Raw genomic sequence first — 19,481 nt, 5'->3', positions numbered from 1 at the left:
TATGGTTTAAATTATTAGGTGTGCAATATACAAATGCATTATTTGGTGTTGCCATTGCATTGCGCATAACGATTGGTGCATTATTTGGGTTAAATACACAAACAACGTTTTGTAATGCATAATCTAATACGACTACTTACATTATATGCATATATGATGCACATAAAATAGAGGCGTACTACATACAGGGCTTAATGTATTAGGTGTTTAATATACAAATGCATTATTTGGTGTTGCCATTGCATTGCGCACAAGGTTTAGTGCATTATTCGGCATATGTTAAGCATTACGAGAGTTAATCGGCCAACTATACAGACAAAAAACATAATACAAACAAGACAAATAACATAATACACCAATTACACACTAAGTATTCTTAGCCGTCTGAATAATCACGATGAACATACGGTTAGGCTGATTGTTCACAAGATCAAAATCAGAAAGACTAGTCTCAAAAACATTGTTAAGTGTATTCAAGTTTGTAAAAAGATCTAAAGTGCTAAGTCTTCCAACAAATACCAGAAACCATCAAGCACTACAAGCTGTCTTGGATTTAACTGCTTCAAGCAGTTCAGAAACTCCGACGGTGTGCGCCTGCAGAAAAGACGATCAGTCTTTCTTCCCTTAACTTGTGTCTGTTGAACATCACCTGCTGAGCTACTAGGGGCAGCAGCTGCCAACCGATCCCTCAACTTTTGTGCCAACGCTACCGGAATTAAATCATCAACTGCATCGTCGAGTTCAGATCTTACTCGCTTCTCTGAAATTGCACAAACAAAGTAACAAATCACAACATTTTCAAAAAAGTGGACTACGTTCTGTGTAATGATGTGTTCATGTTAATGTTTACATATTAATGCAAACAACGTAATCAATCACATCACATGAATGATTGAGTAAAACATTCGCATAATGCATTAAACATCACTGATAATGCACTAAATATTAATGCTACTGCTTTAGATACTACTGATAATGCACTAAATATTACTGCTACTGCATTAGATAATACTGTTAATGCACTAGATATTACTGATAATGCATTAGATACTACTGATAATGCACTAAATATTACTGATAATGCATTAGATAATATTGATAATGCACTAAATATTACTTATAATGCACTAAATATTACTGATAATGCATTAGATAATACTGATAATGCACTAAATATTACTGCTAATGCACTAATATACCTCATATAATGCACACAGTAACACTAAAAAATACATGCTTATAGTTCCACAATTCATTGAATATATCTGAAATTATGAACCGTGTCATGTTTTTAGTTAGCACACCACGCAACATGTATAATGCGGATTTAACAGAATTGCTAATACCATCACTCACAATCTAAATATTAATGATACTGCATTAGATACTACTGATAATGCACTAGATAATACTGATAATGCACTAAATATTACTGATAATGCATTATATACTACGGATAATGCACTAATATACCTCATATAATGCACACAGTAACACTAAAAAATGCATGCTTATAGTTCCACAATTCATTGAATATATCTGAAAGTATGAACCGTGTCATGATTTTAGTCAGCACACCAGACAACATGTATAATGCGGATTTAACAGAATTGCTAATACCATCACTCACAATCTGAAAAAACAAATATTGATTTGAAGCAACACGATGTAAATTTTACCTGCAGCCTCTGTTACTTGCGATAGCGGACGACCCCTCTTCGGCATTTTCGATCTGGCAAAAACCACAAAAACATATCATGGTACTGGAATTCATCATTATTTAACCGAACCCAAAATGGGTCTGCAAAATCATGAAACCGCCGCCTTGGTCTGCAAAATCACGAAAAAAGGACGCCTAAATCACAGTTGAAACATACCTATTAGAAAGTAGTCGGTGTTTCCGAGTCGATTTCAGCGTTGAAAGCTAATTCCCTCCGAAAATTTGGTCGACAAAATCCAAAATCTCCAAACGCGCCGCTGGGGAGGTAGATTTCTAGGGTTTGGGTAGTGGAGAGAGTGGAACTAGTTGTAAGGGTTGTGGGCGTAATGAATGAGGAAAGAAGGAGAATAGGAGCTTTTGAAATCCCGTGAAATTAGCATATTCCAAGATATGGCGGTTCAGCATCTGTCAAATGGCCAAATTACCCCTGTAATGCATTAAGCCAACGTCTATAATGCAACACGGAGGTAAATTTATTAAAACAATCCGATCCGTCGATTCCCTAGATCTAACGGGTATTATTAAGAAGGAAAAAGGATGTAAGATGGGAAAAGGAGAATAAGGTCCCCCTATATATATATATAGATATATATATACACGATAAGTAAAGATCATTTTCAAGTCGGCGTAAACATGAGTGCAAATTCAACATACACAACATCTTTTTTTCAAGAGGTAGTTAACCATAAAGCTAATATTTGGCAAAAGAACAAATAAAAATAAGAGACGTTTGCATGTAGATTCCTAAATTTAGTCAAATTGTTTTTTCATGGTACTATCTGTGTCTACAAAAAATATAGACTAGTTTTACTTTTTTGAACATCCCATAGAGTTCGACAACTTCTAGTTTTAATATAAATCCCTAAATTAGACAACTTCTGGTTTTAATATAAATCATAATTCAACAGAGGGAATGATTTAATCTGGTATAATACGATATTGTTATTGTCACCTAAATCATAAACGTCGTTTGATTGCCGTCTGATAATTTCACGGAACAACGTCGTCAAAGTATACTAGTACCAAAATCGTGATTTATTATAAAATCATAAATATTCATTAATTTAATTACAAAATCAGAATAAATCAATAATTTAGTCAAATTTTAAAGCTGCAAAAGTTAAATTTAGACACAATAAAAAATAAAAATCACTGTATACAACCTGAGTAAAGATGGTGAGAGCTTCCTGGATGCTGCTGCTTGTATTCACCACATAAAGAGCTGCTTCCTATCAACATAAACTCAATAAATTATATATATGAGGAGATGATCCAACATTTAAATCCAGAGAGAGATTACCCTGGCGAAATCGATCTGATCATTATTGAGCGTACGAGGTTCATTCTCGATTGACGACTGCCTTTCAACTCCAAGCATCTCTCTTTCAACAAATACGCTTTGATTTGATTGTGTTGTTATGTGAAGTATTCAATTTAAATCAGAAAAATATAGATATATGTCACCACATATATATATGCTAATGCAAGGGTAGTACTAGTAGGTGTTGGGAGAAGGCAATCTCTACGTGTCAAAACGGGTGGTTGAATGGCACGTGGCGGGAGTTAAGATTGTTTCACGTTTATAGGTAATTATTTGTCAGGAATGGCGGCTAAATGTTTCCTTAATTAGAAACCTTTTGCGATTTCACGAGACGGGCTACGTGTATCCATTGCCGCCAATCATCGATAGCCATCCCCTTCCTGATTTTGCTAGCGTCATTGCCGGTTAACTGCATTTGTCTCATTTCTGAAGTTTAAGATATTTTCCACCAACAATCTTATTCTATTTCTCAACATAAGTAGTGGGGGCGAACATGCAAACATTATTTCTCAAAATAATTTTCAAAAGTAAAGTTATTTCTCATGCAAACATTTTTCCTCTTCTTTGTTTCAAACTTTGATAGAAATTGCCCCCACAATATTCAAGGAATGTGATCAAATGCAAACACTAAATATCGTGCAAACTCCAAATTATAATTTGGACCGTTAGAAAATGTCAACAGATGACAAAATAACATTAACATAAAATATCAACGCAATGTCAACGGTTGACACCATATTGATATTGCGTTGACATTGTGTTGACATCAAAATCTTGAAATTTTACACTGTGTTGACATTATGTTAACGTCGTGTTGACGTTTGAAAAGGAACAAGAGAGCTCATGAAGAAGAAACCAAAGTTTGAGAATACCATTAATATCGAGCTGAAGATTTTTACTGTTTCATTCCTTGAAATGTAATGTGAATACAAACAGATTATATAGCTAGACTAAGAAGGATCTAGAATCCATTCCTAATCTATTGTACAATCCTATTACAGCTCTTAATCATAACATAATTCATTAATCTTTCTTCCTCATAATTTCTCTCAATGCCACGTCTCTCCATGTGTCCTTGTGGTCCTCAATCTTGTCTAGTGAAAGAGCAGCGGATCCTTCATCGATGCTAGTTGGCATATGTACTGAGCCGACCATCTCTCGTGCTCCAGTTGATCTCACGTGATCACTAGCTGCATCCAATTCATGCATTTGAACGTTGTATGAAACCTTAGCAACATCTTTGGTTTCTTCCTTGCTAGGTCCTCTAACAATGTTATGTTGAAAAGTTTTTAATTTGTACCATATATGAGTTAGCATTTTATCACTACCCAATATTCAAAGTAGGCACTAGAAATAAGCTACAAGAATTGATTAAGAAAAGCTAGAAGAAAGTTATCCGATTTTCGAGAATAGATATTTAAAGGGAGGGTATTGTTAGTATTCTATCGTTGTGATAGTTGATAGCTTCTTGACAATCTTTAGGTAGTTAGTTAGTTACAAGCTTAATTGAATCACATTTAATGTAAGCTAATAGCTCCTCTATCTTGGACTTACTTGATCTAAAATGATTTATAATGTACTCAATTTCTTAACATATTTTATCTTATTATCTTCTCTACTAAGCTGTCCTTTAATGGCAGCAGGAAGTGAAAATTGAAAAGGAAATATACAGAGATTAGCTAGGCATTCTTTGTAGAAAGATTTGATAATTTTGTGACTGGGAGTTCAGGTAATACAATTTAATACTCTTTCTGTCCTATTAAAAATGAAATATTTTCTTTTTTGGATTATCACGTTAAAAAAGAAATGTTTCATAAAATAGAAATAACACAATTTCTACTTTTTCATCTCTCTTATTTTACTTTCTCTTTAACTAACAAAACAACACCACAAAAAATCCCGTGCTAAAATTCAAATGTTTTATATTTATTGGGATGGAGGGAGCACTAACTATTGAATAAGGATATACTCAACGGGGAGCAGTATTGTGCATCCTTAATTAGAGTGCTAACATACATCCAATCACGTGCTGCAATGTGGCACGAAAAATCCAATATTGTAAACAGAAAAATGCAATATACAATTCTGAAGTTGTACATGCGTTTCCGCATATTGCATTTTAGTTATAGGCAAATTGCATTTTATATTGTTAAGTTTTGCATTTTAACATTAATTGTCTGCAATGCAAAATAAGCTATATATAAATGCAATCAGTCTATATATAAATGTAAATTAAACAAATCAATATCTAAAATGCAAAACTTAATAATAAAAAATGCTATCGGCCTATATCTAAAATGCAATCTGCCAAAATTCATCTATCACTTCTACAAATGTATATTGCATTTTTGTGTTTACAATATTGCATTTTTTTGCCACATGACAACATGTGATTGGATGTATGTTAACATTTTAAAATTAGTTAGCATATTAGTACATTACTATACGTAACACACATGCCAAGTTTTGTAAAATATAAAAAACTCGTTTCAGTGCATAGATATAGAGGAGAGGAGAGGAGAGGAGAGGAGAGGAGAGGAGAGGGAGAGAGTAGAGTAAATTCCTCCATTGCTTTTATTCCTTTTTCCCCGGATTTTGGTAATACAAAATGAGTGGAGTATTATTTAATATTTATTGAGATAGAAAGGAATATGCATGCATACATCTTTGTATATCTAACAAGATCCATGCAAGGGTGCACATAGATAAATAGATAGATACATCGATCACTTGTCTTTCTTTCCACCGGCAAACAGCCTCTGGATCTGGAGCCCTCTGCTGAAGGCCTGGTTGAAGAGGAGTCGTGTTTGGAATTCGATGACGAAGGGGAACCACGCCAAGATGGCCACCGGAGCAAAGATCACTAGCGCCATCATGTACTCGTACCCTCTCGCCAGACCCTTCACCGACCCCCACATCTTCAGCTTCTTCACCGTCGGCCTGCACGCTTGCGCAATCTATACACCATTTCAAATATTAATTAGTTATCACATACAAATATCAAATTACAATACTAGTCATAGCAGGGTCATATTAGGTTGCTAACTGCTAACTATGTCAGCAGTATTATAGATGTCAACAAGAAGATATTAGTTGACACACAAATGCCTTCGTGTTGAGATCTATAAGGCTGTTGACATAGTTAGCAGTTAGCAATCAGCAAATAGTTAGCAACTGATCACGTAGTAGTATATATATCATTACCAGCAGAAGCGCCCATCCCGTTGGCAAGAAGGCTAATAAACTGGCAAATATATCTCCCACAGTCAGTTGTAGGAACTTTATGGCAATGATAATTCCCACCACCAAAGCAACAAACACTGCTAGCTTTATCAGCCTGAAAGCCATCTGAAAATCGGCACTCAACCTCATCCTCCCCATTGACAAAACCTTGAAAATTATCATCGCGCCGACAATAAGAATCCAGGAGAAAGCATACACCAAGATACTAGTGTTATGCCGGGCCACGTGCAGGTGATACACAACACCATACTGGTACAACAGGAACCGAAGAGCAAGGAGGATCTCCATCAGCCTCCCGAGAAATCCCGTGTGCTGGAGATGCTCCTGCTCCTCGTCCCACCACGACTCCCAGCTCTTGTTCGCTGGAACACCAATCCCACCACGACTGCTCATCCACTTCGACCAGTCCTCAAAATCCTCCACTATCTTCTGCCATTCCGTTCCGCATGGATTGAACAGAAACGGAGCAAACAGCCAGGATGCCACGAGGAACCACATCGAGATTGTCACTAATAAGTAGGCGGTGGAGTCAGAAGCAGCTGTACTATATGCTTTATAAACAATCAGCAAAATCATGAGTTCTAGAGCTTTTGTGAAGTGGCTTCTTGAGTACATTCTGTAGTTTTCCGCGAATTTTTCATGTCTAACCACAAAACCGCGCCCAGTGGCCCTGTACTTGGCTCCGCCATGTAGGACTGTTCGCCCAAAGTAATGTACCTTTGTACCGAGAGAGAAAGTAAAGAAAACGGACGACTGTTGAAGCTGCATGATTATCATATCACTAGCTGCGGTTCTGAACCCCCTCTCCAGTCCAATTTCCATAATCATCGGCAGTGCCATCAAAATACCTAGTTGAACAATTGATTGCGATGCCATGACTACCTTGAGGCCATCGTTTCCCCTAGTTCTGGCAACCTTCATTATTGTCTGTTCCAATCCACTCAGGGAAAGATATAGCTTACCGTACAAGTAGGCATACACTGTAAGGACCACCAGCTGCAAAACATCGATGAAAAAGGAAATTCAGCTTATTTCTATGGGACAGAGGGAGTATCGTTTCAAATAACATTTTAATTTTCACGTGAGAAAACCAATGAATTTCAAAGTAAAAATGATCATACCATTGAGCTGATGTAGAACCCTATAGTTGTGTAATAAAATGACAGCATGCGGAAGAAATCAAAACGATGCCCCAGTCTGTAGATGTCACGGCTAAGTGTCTGCTCCCCGTTACCACAAGCAACTTTGGCTTCAAAAAGTGAGATCTGGTTGAAACCAACATCTCGTCCCTTCCCAACTTGAATATATTCATGGTGAGTGATATTTCCACGTCGTAGAGTTGAATTGAAACCTACAGAAGGTAATATACAGATCAGGAAATACATATATTGTATGCATATGTTTATATAGGTTAAACTTTTACCAGCAAATATATCTTCACTCAGATTGATTCCCCTTGAAGATTTGCTGATGCCTCCGCGGGTTATGTGAAAAATCCGGTCAAAAACATCCGGATGTCCATAATGGAACCGTACCCTATTTAATAAAACATTAGAGAAAAAGGAATCAAATGAAAGTTCAACAAAAGGAATCAAATGAAAGTTCAACATTGCAGAAAATCAGATGGATTACAATAAGAGTTCAGTACAGTAGTTCATTATCATATGATTATCCATCTAATATGTGACAGTGCGTTAGAGAAAGAAACAACATACTTCAAAGGTCTGGCGAGAACCCTCTGACCAATTGTAACAAAGCTTGTTTCTTGGAGTGACATGAACCAAGCAAGGGACGAAACACTGTGGTTGAACATACGAGAGATCAGAGAGAGAGTCCGGAATTTGTACAAACGGACAGAAAATGAAACTCTACTACCTTCCGGTGAAAATATGTTCACGCACACCCAGGATCGTTGGTGGTCGCACCCCATGATCCCCGTTAAATTCCTCAAGTAGGTTGCGCATTTTAAAAGCTTCTTCTAAGTAGTTATCCTACAAAGGAAGCAAGAAAGAATGTTTTATTTTCAAGACAAACTCTTCATCGATCTAGAGAATATGGGCGCCAGCAACTTTACTTGGTTCATATCGATTGTCTGGAGAGCTTCTCCACGCGTGAAAATGATTGCATGGTTTTGGTTTTCTGGTTTACCTTCACCTATCTTCGCTGGCCCCGGTAGCTTTACACGGTAGATTTCCTTAGGAAGAAACAGACTAAATCAGTCTTGCGGTTGAATATATATTATTTAGAATTTTACGCAGAACTAAGAAAATATTTGCCTGATCAAGGTTATCAACAGCTTTGATTAGAACAGAGTAATAGACTTTCTGGATTTTTCCATCCTCCATTTCCTCAACTTCATCTATATATGCTACACGGAGCGATGGATTACTGCAAAAACATAAGAGCGTAGTTTTGTAATAAAACGAGATTATCATCTAAAAACAAAAATAGTAGTAGTACATAATTATTTAACATTGCCAGTGTTGTTCAACTTACTTGACCATCAGATTTAATATGTCTGTTGCACGACGATCTCCACATCGTTTCTGATTTCCATAATTCTGGCAGGTGGCAACGTAGGTGAATTTCATGTCAGCCACAGCATCTAATTGGTTGTAGAAAGATCTTTGGCTCTTCTTTTCTTCCTCCGATGGATCTATCACTGTTTTATAACCTTCTTGTAATACTGCAAAAATTAGGCAGAATCATCCAATCTTGTTTGTTTTCTTAAGTTTCTCGGCTTGATTATCGTTATGAGTTTTTCTTACCTTCTTCCGAAGCCATGTCGAGAAACGCCTGAAGCCTTAAGGCCCTTCTGTAGTACATCATCCCTCTGACTGCAAGACAAAAAGAAATCACTTTAAACTATGAGGCGAGAACAAGAAGATGGGAATAAAATGTGCAACTCAAATAACCTGTTCTGCTAAGAGTCTGTCCTCTCAGAGAGGCCCAATGGCGTAGTTGCAGTACGTTTTCTTCGTTGTCCCAAATTTCAGAACTTTTGCAATTTAACCGCTCCATGAAGTTATCCCATTCATCTGAATGAAAAATTTGAGTACATTATGATACTGAATACCATTCTTGAAGACTATATGCTTTTCTGAATCGGAATATTAGTTGGACCTGGATATATCCGTTGGAGGTAATAAATGATAGAAACGCCATCTTCGTTTTCCATTTGAAGATCAGTCTTGGAGTAGAGAGTCTCCTCACTGTAGTATGGCGTACACACACTGCATGGCGATAAATACGGTTACTACCTTAAAAACACAGATCATGATAATGCACACAGACATATTATAAAGGTATAAGCTATTCAAAACACCTGAATGACAGCATTTTGCGCACTCGAGGTGCACGTGGCATATTCATGAAAAGTGAATTGGAGAAAAATGTTATCCTCCGGCGTGCTTCAAGATTTGTTGGGACATCAACTGCTGATTCTTTAACGGTTAAGAGAAGGTAGAGGCGCCGTATCTGTGGAAAAGTGTAGATAATAACACTACTGCTATTGCAAGATATTATAAATTCAGATGTGTTCGTAAATCCAGCTTCATTACCTGCTCATCCCATTGTGGTGAACTAGGGGGAGGAAATGCAATACTCGCGAAAAGTTGGTTCCCGAAATCCTTGCTACCATGGCCAACTTCACCAATTTCACTATATCAATGAAGTAAATTATAATTCACAAAATTAGAAGACTACAAGATAGTAAAGATAGTCTGCAGCATCTACAAACCGGATCTCGTTCACCATCATATCACGGGTAACTAATTCTAACATATCTTGCAGCAGTAAAACAACACTGTCTTTCTTGGATGGATCGCTGTCTTTCTGCGCGACAGAAGATTCGCTCAGTTTCCACAGATGCTAAACGTATAGTTGATGATTTCGATAAGAGGAAGAGCTGGCTTACCAATATCTCCACAAGTTGTATAAATTTCTTGCAAAGATCTGGCAAAGCCTTCATCCTGAAATTCTGAACGAATGTATATTCTGATATGCTAGTTTCAATTTCTTTTATGATTCTTCCAGTTATCCTGTCCATGGAAAGCATATATGAGAGTTTCAAATATTCAGTGAACGCGATAAAAACGACTGGGAATAACAACCTTTTCTCAGTGTCGCCAGTGATCAAGGTGTTGAGGATGAGTTTAAACGACTCGTAGCATTCAATCACGGCACATTTCATGTACTCGTCAGCACATATCCGCCTCCAGAGGTCAGCATCCTTGTACCGAAAGTGAGTAGCCATATCCAGTGCAATTGGAATCTGCAAAGTAGAAAAGTGAAAAAATAATATAGACATGATAAAACTCAAAATGCACAACTTTCACCTTGCTAGCAAGCAAGAAGGGCGGCCACTGAATTGTTTTCAGGTTGGGATCAGATGAATAAGGAACAAGAAGCAGGTCCATCTCGCTGAGGTAAGTTATATAACCAAAATTTCATCAAATTGTTACAGAAAAAGATGATACTATATAAGAAAAAAAGTCGAATGAGTGAGCTTTCCTGTCACTTATCAGATCTTCTTCTCTGAAGCTACCAATAACATCATTCCACAGCTGTGCAAATTTTGTGGCTTCGCTTCTTTTACCCGTAGTTACCTAAAGAATGAAAAAACACAGATATTCTGAAAACTACACTAGCCATCGAAGTGAAGTGATATCGATATAGGGAGAAAGCAACCTGATCAACGCTCTTGGAAAGTGAAAATCCTTTTTTCTTAGCTTTATCAGATGGTACTAACTGAGTGTTGAATGCGCCAGGAAAAGACGTAAAACGAGACCGCATCATTCCAAGAGTTCGAATCTGAGGAGGGACAGATTGAACTTGAAGTGAATAGAGTGTGTAATTACTTTGAATGATTGGCAGCATAATAACAATGAATGATTCCACAATTAATCATGCGCGAGATATACCTCTCCAAGACGATCATAGGCTCCAATAAAACCCCCATACATGGTGGAGAATATGGCATACCAAATCTGGAGGTCCATGAAGTAAACCTGCACACAAAGTCACAACTATGAAAGAATGGATAGTACACAAAATGAGCAGAATGAAATGGAAAAATAAATTCTAGTGTGAAGCTATAAGATTCTAATGATAAGAAAGCACACCAAGATAACTGGTGCCCATAATGCAGCAACAGCTCCATAGTTGTGCTTAGCTGCATTGGTATGATATATACAATACATTAAAATCGATAGGATTATTCTCGAGAAGACTTTATATCCCACTAGAATGAAAACATACCATGCGGAAAGAACTCATGCCAAGTATACGTAACACGTTGAATGCTCATTATGTCTTTAGTGGGCTTCTCCATAGGCTTTATCTGAATTAAATGAGACATAATAATAAGGACAGAGCAGTTGGCAGTATATGCATTCTATTCATTAACAAAAGGATGAGAAACTACCATCATAAAATAGCTGAATGAAAATTTGGAAGCCAGAAGTAGCACCCAAAATATAGTATATCTGTTTTAGTTGCGACCAAAAAAAACCAAAACAAAAAATAACATCAGTCTCAGATGTAGAAGAATAAATCCAGAGATTAGAGAACTTGGGTAACATACTTGATAAGTGCAAATTGGCTTTCATGCATTCCTCTTCCCACATAGATTCTTGGCTGAAAATGATAAGAAACTTTCACATGTATGCTTATTCTCAAGAAACAGATCAATGCAGATAATAATGATGAGAAGAAATATACCTGTGACCACCATAGGAACATCCTAATGATATGCCAATCAGAGCTCTCAATGAAACGTCGCAGCATGGGGAAAACAAATAAGGCTACGTTTAATAAGTTCGGTGCCAGGTATACAGCAACAGCTGCAATGTAGAGAGGAGGTACACCCTTGACATCATCAAGGAATGAAAAGCCTTCTTTGATTTTGGTGAATGAAAATGAATTGGATCGGAGCAAATAGCATGAAGGAAGGATGACAGCCCAGGCTAAGCTGACAATTAATTTCAGGACGGTCCTCAAAACTCCAGTGAACTTCCATCTAATATAGCCTGGGAAGTTCAGAATGATGTCCAGTATACCTATAGGAATTTCAAATAAATCGCAACACAAAGACCTTAAGTCAAGTTGAAATGTGATTGATCAAGTAAAAATTGCAGCCAATATTTTTAAGTTGTTTGGATATATGGATAGAAGAAGAAGAAGAAGAAGAAGAAGAAGAAGAAGCATACTCTGAATAACACGAAGAAAGGCTGCTGTGATGAAAATGCTAGACATACGATACACATTAGTCGGCTGGAAGATGTCGGTTACAAAAACATCACTCCAGGCTATGACAATCATAATCTGCAGGGCAACCCTCCCATTCAGTACAATCACCTAATAATCTCAATTATGTCTCTTTCATCTTATGTACCTGTAGAGCCAGAATAAGAAACGTCCACAGGCGATCAAAACTTCGGAATATGTGCCAAAATGATCGTGTCTCTGCAAAGAATGATTTCCCCAGACTTTTGGGACTTTTCGGAGCACTTTTCCCCTGAAACACCTTTGATACTCAGCAGACAAACAACATTTTGAAGCTGGCTAAATAAGTTCACAACTTTGGCCACAATTACCGGTTTAGGTTCTTGTACAGATTTGAAAAATTCACCATCATCACGCATTGGCCATCCCAATTGGAAGCATTCCGGTGCCCTATAGTAGTTTGACATATCCTAATTAAGAGCATGGATTATGAAGCATAGCAAAACAATTAATCCAATTTATCTCCTTACCAAAAATACTCATTCAGGTCATCATAGTTGCACCAGGAAGTGTGGGGGGCTGTACCGTTTTTACCTTTCTTAGCTTCCTGCAACGGTATAAGTAGCATTCGGTTATCTTTGGACAGACATTAGTTTACAGATAATTTATCAAGAATTACCTTATCAATCACTCGATAAATGGGCATTATAACTTTCCTCAAGAAAGACTCATCATCCCCACCATACGAAGGCTTGATGTTTTCTCCTGTTACTATGCTTACATTTCCAGCCAACAGTCCATGAAGTTCATACGCCATCTGAACATAATCATTCATCCAATTAAATATATATGTATGTCACTTTAATCATGCATGTCAAAGAAATCACTCACATTGTGAAAAATGTAGCATAGGCACTCGGGAATAAAGCGCAAATTGGCTGCTTCGCCCCAGATAAGAAGATAAAGCCCCATGTAAAGAATCTTTCTCTGTTGCACTTCCAGCTGACCTTGTTGGGGGAGTCTGTGGGCAGTAAATAGTGAAATATTAATCTAATCCAACAGGAGTTAAAAATTTTGAAATGTACTGATGAAAATATGAAATTGTGGTTAGTTAGTTATCTAGTACTATTCACATAGCTTATTTTCAGTGCATTGCAATTCCTTTTCACCTTAAGCTGTGTTTTCTACCGAGATATTTGCACCATGTCTTGTAGTTCTTGAAGAGTTTAACCAGCAGTGCATCAACAGCTCGATCGTCAAGCTGAGGAAAAGCAATAGAATTTAAAAGTTAACTTCTCTGACACTAAAAATCTTGTACAGAATAGTTATATATTCAGACGAGAAACAACTAGAGGCATACGGTGGCTTGTTGGTCAGGCTTGGGATGTAGTCTTATATGAATATTTGCAAGGAGCAAAATCAAATGCTCCCTTTGATTCCTGACGCTGTCCTTCTGTAGATTGCAAAAGCATTTAATTATCCCCGTCTTAAAGCACAAAAGAGTTATCCGGTCCAACAATTCACAAGACATGCCTGAAAGCCGAACATCGCCCTGAGCCAATCAAGAAGGTCCAAATCCCCAGTCCTCTGCCGTTGTGGCTCAAATGATGATGGCCATGTTAAGCCACGAGTATTACGCAAAGAACCTACAGCGGCCTTCACCTGAACTTCGGAAAAAAAGAGGAATGTATGACATGATATTTCAAACACACACAAGAGTGGTTAGTTTAAAAGGTGCAAATCCCACCTCTTCAAGCTGCATGATGGACTGTGACGCCCCAGCTGCATCCAAGGGAAGAATGTTAAACGGGACACAAAGCTCCGCATTCGCTTGGACATCATTTGCTGCAGCCATGATCTGTAAAAACACCAAAGCTCTGTCATGTGCAAAATTGAACTAAACCGTAGGACTGACGATTTTTGGCATGATACGATAATCTGACACGAATCCGCACGAAATTAATGGGTTTGGTGTTAAAGCTTAATGGGTTTGGTGTTAAAGCTTAATGGGTCGACCCGTTAAGAACACGAAAATTTCGTGTCGTGCATGTGTACGTGTTCGTGTCGGGTTTGGATTACCCGTTAAGAAATAATATTATAATATTATTAATATTTATTATGTTAAAATTTGAGTTAGGGTATGCAGCATGAGTGAAATGTGAAATTTGATTTCTGAAGTCTAAATTTGTTAGTACTTAAATTACTTATCGTGTCGTGTCGACCCAAGGTGTTTGGTGTCGGGTTTGAGGGTAGCAAGTGACCCTATAACGACCCAACATGCACGATGTGCAACCCAACAAAACCTTCTTGATTTAGGTAGGTAAAAACTGACCTCGGGTGCAACCTCCTCGACCTTTTCGGTCTTGTTGACAGCGCAAAGCACTTCAAACATCACCCCGGCTGTCTGGTAAGCTTTTCCAAGCTGAGCTCTGCCGAAGAACTATTGTTAACAATGAAGAAAACATACATTACGAATTTGTGCTACAAAAGTGGGCACCTATCAGCTTGGTTGCCCTTGTTGAGTGCCAAAACATAGTTCTCATAGTATTGCTTGTAGTAGCTCTCGATTTCCCGTGCATCGGTCTTCTTGACCCGACGAGCCATGGATGGTCCATCCTCCTGAATACATGATTGGAAATCTATTCAACAAATCATCTCTAGCAATAAATTATACAAATTATACAATCTTTTTAGCTTCTTGTCAATAACCAACAAGGGATGGTATGAAATGAATGAAGAACAAATTCTATATATAAAATTCGCATTTGTATCAAATTGGAACAGAACACTAGAGCGAGTATCAATTAGAATGAAATAAAAAATAAAAAAAACAAATTGCATTTGAATTCACGTCACTCAACATAAGATTAAGAAAAGCAGCTCCCTTTAGATTACCCGAAACTAAGAACTTACTTTCAAAACAAGGTGAAAGAAACAAGGGTTGTTTGGAGCTCTGATGCCCGGCAATTTTCGAAAATTTTAGGGTGGTAGTTTTTTATATGCAATTAGAATTAAACATTTTTCTTTTTAGATTGTCCCGATAAAAATAAAACGTTTCCTAAAATGGAAATAATATTATCTCTATTTTTTCTTCTTTCTTACTTTACTCTATCTTCATTAACTCACAAAACAACATTGCATAAAATCTCGGATTAAATGACTCGGAGCGGGTATTAAGAAATTGTTTGACTTCGTATTAAATGAAGGTGTGTAGTGGAATAATGGTCCAACATTGAGAAGATTGAGGTGTATTTAATGTCTATTATTGGTAAGATTCCAAGTGGGACAAGCTTTGTGGGACGGATGAAAATAGTAAAATGGAATAAAATTCGGGGGACGGAGGGAGTAGTATATTTCAATTTTGGCCATTGAAATGATAGTAAGGATGTCTATGTAGTATTCCCTCCGTTCCTATATGGCAGAGGCATTTTTATTTTTGGCGAGAGATTTAAGAAATTGTGTTCGAAGTGAGTTAATTGAAGATAGAATAAAGTAGGGAAAAAAAGATAGACCGATGAATGGAGAATAAAATAAGAAATAGTAAAGTATAAGAGAATAAATATGTTGTTTTTTTGCAAAAAATAAAATAAAAGAAATGACTCAGCTATAATGGGACAACATCAAAAGGAAAACGAACAGTTAAAAGGATGGAGGAAGTATTTTGTTTTATCTAACAACTAATTCGACACTTTAATAATTATTTTTATTAAATAAGGTTTTTAACATTGAAATCCATCATAACTTTTTTTTTATGTATCATTCAACAACAAATGACTGATTAAATATCATACTTCATCCGTCTCATAATATATAGTATCACACTTTCTTTTATAGTTTATCCCTCAAAAGATATCACATTTCCTTACTTTTAACCAATTCCATATCCGAATAACTTAGAATTGGTTAAAAATAAAAAGTAAAATTTGTTAGCGACGAGTGAGTCATATTTTTTAATCAAAATAAGTGAGTCATTTTCTTTTTTAACATTCTCTCTTATTTTTTCCTCTTCACTTTATCCCTTCTGTTACTTTATTCACTCTACACTTTATTAACAAAACCTAATTTTCTTCAATCCTATGCTGAAAAAAATTATCTCTCTTAGCAAGGGACGGAGTTATAAGTAAACACGGCCATGGAAGAATGGCCACAAATGTATACAGTATTATCCTAAAGATGGACATGAAAGAATGTCAGCAAATATATTATTATTCGAATAGTACATGTTTTAGGGACTAGGAATGCATGTTTAAACACTACCGCTAGCTAAATGAACATCAAGATGTTAGAATATAGTGTGCCAAATGTTTTTGATAAATCATCAACTTACCCTTTGTAACCTTTGATGTAGACTAGTCTTGAACTGTCGCACACCACGTCCACTTGAACTCGGATCTAATCTGTGTGCCTTCTCAAATGCGTAAACACGGCCTACAATAATAATAAAAAAAATATTATTGAACTTGTAGCAAAAGAAAAACCTTTGTATTGTCTTGTTTTGTATCAAATTGAATGTTTACATGAACTTGAAACCAAAAAACATAGACATATTTACGTAAAAAAGTCCTAATAAAAGAGATCTTATTTGACCTTACATATCAACAACACACAATCATGCATATAAATTTCCAATTCTTGGCAAATGCTGTTTTTTTACAAAACGAAAGAAATCATAAAAAGGAATACGTTGAGATCTCTAAAATTTGTCACGCATCAATTTGATGATAATTATGTCTCATCTATATAAGAGTGGATAACCTTCCCTTATGAGACCTTTTAACGCAATGCATGGAAGGAAAAGGAAAAGGAAAAGGAAAATGAAAATGAGATGATACATAGGTAAGCAACGCGGGGGCGCTCTTGCTGGATCTCGGAGGCGACGCGGAGAATGGGTGCGATGTCGTACTGCAGCGAGGAAGGCACGACCTCGTTGTCGAACACCTCCATGGAGAAGGTGGTGGTGGTGCCGCGAGACGTCCGGCGCGAGAGAGACGGCTGCCGCCGGTAGTTTCCGGAGGATGACATGGTGTCTGAGGAGCCGCTCGCATCAATTCCTCCGTTGGTGTCTGTCTCTACCACAATTCACCGCAATGAGATAGCAAAAAGGAGAGAGGGATGAGATATCTCTTATAAGTTTTATTTCATTGAATTCAGATGATGGAATTTTCAACGGGAAAGATCACCCATATATGGGATCATACGTGGCATTTTATGAGTCTCTTGTGGACCCCTCTTTTCTCATTTTATGTGGACCCCGTAATACCCTACATTTTATACATCTTAATTCATTTACTAACTCCAAATTATTTTTATTTAAGATTCTCATCATTTACAAATAAAATTGATGCGAACCATCATGTCGTGCAAGACCTACACCGGCCCATGACGAGAGCCATGACCTGAAAGCGGCAAGAGGCGGTAAGCACACTCATACGAAGGAAGCTTGGGATCTATGTGGAAGGAAGCTGAAGATCGCGCTCGAGATCGCTAAGGAGTCGGACTGCTGCAACGAAGGAAGGGTCGAACAAAGCCGGCGCCTCACCGAGTTCGCGTCCTGATATAGTTCACGTGTATTTATGTAGAAACACTTTGACTCGGCATGAATTTTAAGATAAATTGGCTGGTACTACTGTGCTCCTTAGATAATGTTTATAAGCCCTAATCGCATTTGTTTTACTCATAAAATGCTATATAGTGCATCCTCTTGCATTGTCACAACTACGTGAACACGTCAATTAAAATATCCACCTAAAACAAAAATAAAAAAGAAATTGGTCAAAACACTTCGTCATGATAAAATTAAAACAAATTAAGTTGTATTATCATACTACTAAATTTAAATTCATATCTAGTTCTTGAACTGATTAAAAGTAAGAATAAGGTATTTACTACCTCCGTCCCAATAAATACAAATCCAGCATCAGATTTTATGTAGTGTTGTTTTGTGAGTTAATGAAGAGAGGATAAAGTAAGAGGAAAAAATAGAGATGGTATTTGATAGGACTTGATCCCTACCAGTGGTTAGAGCACAAATAATCAAGAAGCACGAAGATAACAAATCCCTAGTTCCTAAGGTTTTGAAGCTTGCGTTTCAAGAAAGAGAATTTTATTTCTTTGATCTTGAATGAATTTTTGACTCTCTATTGGATTCTTTATATAGAATCCGGACCCTGCTTGATTCGACTCTACGATTCGGGAAAGAATCAAGAAGAAAATCCGAAAAGATTTAATAATAATGTCTTAACAAAAATATAAATAAAACATATGGAAACAAAAATAATTAACGTAGAAAATCAGTATGACTAGTGCGACGTATAATCGCGATACTTCACGGGCCTTGAAACCTTTCTTCTCGGCCTATCCATCCTCATGCCAACCTCACGTGTCTTCTTCATTCCTCTCTCGATCATGCTTCTATCTTCCTGAACTGACGCCTAGTCGTCGGGCTGCTTCTCCTTGGCTGGTTCAGTCGATATTGCTGGGAGGTCCCTATCAACTCCCCCCACATAGGCAAAGCCTTGTCCACGATGCTGAGATTCGGAAAGTGCTGTAGTAACTCGAGTTTCGGCTCCCATGTTGGATTAGCCAAGTCCTCAGACCAGTGCACAAACCACTGTGATTGTGGCAACCCATCAACCAGCACCACACGTTCCTCCGAAGCATGAATAGGTGTGTCAAACGGCCTACCATGCTTAAATGATGCAGGCAAGTGTGGCAAATGTGTAGAATCTGTAATTGGCTCGACAAATGGTTTCAGTAACGATACATGAAACAAATCGTGAATACGACTCTCGAGTGGTAATTGAAGCCTGTACGCGACCTTGCCAACGCGCTCCACGACCGAAAAAGGTCCATAAAACCACCTACTCAGCTTTGCCGAAAGAGGTTTCCCCACAGATACTTGTCTGTACGGTTGCAAACGCAGCCAAACATTGTCCCCCACCTGAAATTCAACGTCCCGCCGATGTTTATTCG

General features: G+C 37.4%; 1 protein-coding gene and 1 long non-coding RNA gene across 3 annotated transcripts; both read right to left on the bottom strand.

The window, feature by feature from the left end:
- Positions 1 to 265: 265 nt before the first annotated feature.
- Positions 266 to 3,146, bottom strand: LOC121758014. Of its 2 annotated transcripts, XR_006041305.1 has the most exons (5): positions 3,021 to 3,146; positions 2,884 to 2,949; positions 1,878 to 2,147; positions 1,680 to 1,732; positions 266 to 760 (listed from the first exon to the last, which is right to left on the bottom strand). It is a non-coding gene; the product is annotated as an uncharacterized LOC121758014 (long non-coding RNA). The 2 variants fall into 2 exon arrangements; XR_006041304.1 differs by having other exon boundaries at positions 1,878 to 2,949.
- Positions 3,147 to 5,592: 2,446 nt separating this feature from the next.
- On the bottom strand, positions 5,593 to 17,569 carry LOC121758560 (callose synthase 5-like). The gene is made up of 40 exons (XM_042153950.1): positions 17,342 to 17,569; positions 16,837 to 16,937; positions 15,007 to 15,128; positions 14,842 to 14,938; positions 14,257 to 14,367; positions 14,043 to 14,171; positions 13,870 to 13,962; positions 13,679 to 13,770; positions 13,401 to 13,530; positions 13,189 to 13,326; positions 13,040 to 13,116; positions 12,881 to 12,959; positions 12,679 to 12,801; positions 12,494 to 12,608; positions 12,006 to 12,343; positions 11,869 to 11,921; positions 11,710 to 11,770; positions 11,544 to 11,625; positions 11,408 to 11,457; positions 11,207 to 11,293; positions 10,974 to 11,096; positions 10,797 to 10,891; positions 10,622 to 10,706; positions 10,397 to 10,557; positions 10,201 to 10,324; positions 10,024 to 10,118; positions 9,845 to 9,944; positions 9,610 to 9,761; positions 9,408 to 9,517; positions 9,200 to 9,322; positions 9,053 to 9,121; positions 8,781 to 8,970; positions 8,561 to 8,672; positions 8,359 to 8,478; positions 8,160 to 8,275; positions 8,000 to 8,083; positions 7,708 to 7,820; positions 7,406 to 7,635; positions 6,246 to 7,280; positions 5,593 to 5,998 (listed from the first exon to the last, which is right to left on the bottom strand). The coding sequence occupies exons 1-40, from the start codon at positions 17,529 to 17,531 to the stop codon at positions 5,768 to 5,770; spliced, it is 5,736 nt and encodes a 1,911-aa protein (XP_042009884.1). The 5' UTR covers positions 17,532 to 17,569; the 3' UTR covers positions 5,593 to 5,767.
- Positions 17,570 to 19,481: the final 1,912 nt, after the last annotated feature.

The sequence above is a fragment of the Salvia splendens genome, chromosome 12 (genome assembly GCF_004379255.2).
Source record: "Salvia splendens isolate huo1 chromosome 12, SspV2, whole genome shotgun sequence".
In the NCBI taxonomy this organism is placed as follows: domain Eukaryota; kingdom Viridiplantae; phylum Streptophyta; class Magnoliopsida; order Lamiales; family Lamiaceae; genus Salvia; species Salvia splendens.
Note: the sequence above shows the minus strand (reverse complement) of the source record. Positions and strands in the feature narration are given on the sequence as shown.

What these genes read in the sequence shown, in the direction of transcription:
- LOC121758560 (XM_042153950.1), bottom strand. Translation starts at nt 17,531, where the DNA reads ATGTCATCCTCCGGAAACTACCGGCGGCAGCCGTCTCTCTCGCGCCGG. An exon ending in GGTAGAAAACACAGCTTAAG is followed by an intron (nt 13,531 to 13,678) that starts GTGAAAAGGAAT and finishes TACTGCCCACAG; the next exon opens with ACTCCCCCAACAAGGTCAGC. An exon ending in GAACATATTTTCACCGGAAG is followed by an intron (nt 8,084 to 8,159) that starts GTAGTAGAGTTT and finishes GTTCAACCACAG; the next exon opens with TGTTTCGTCCCTTGCTTGGT.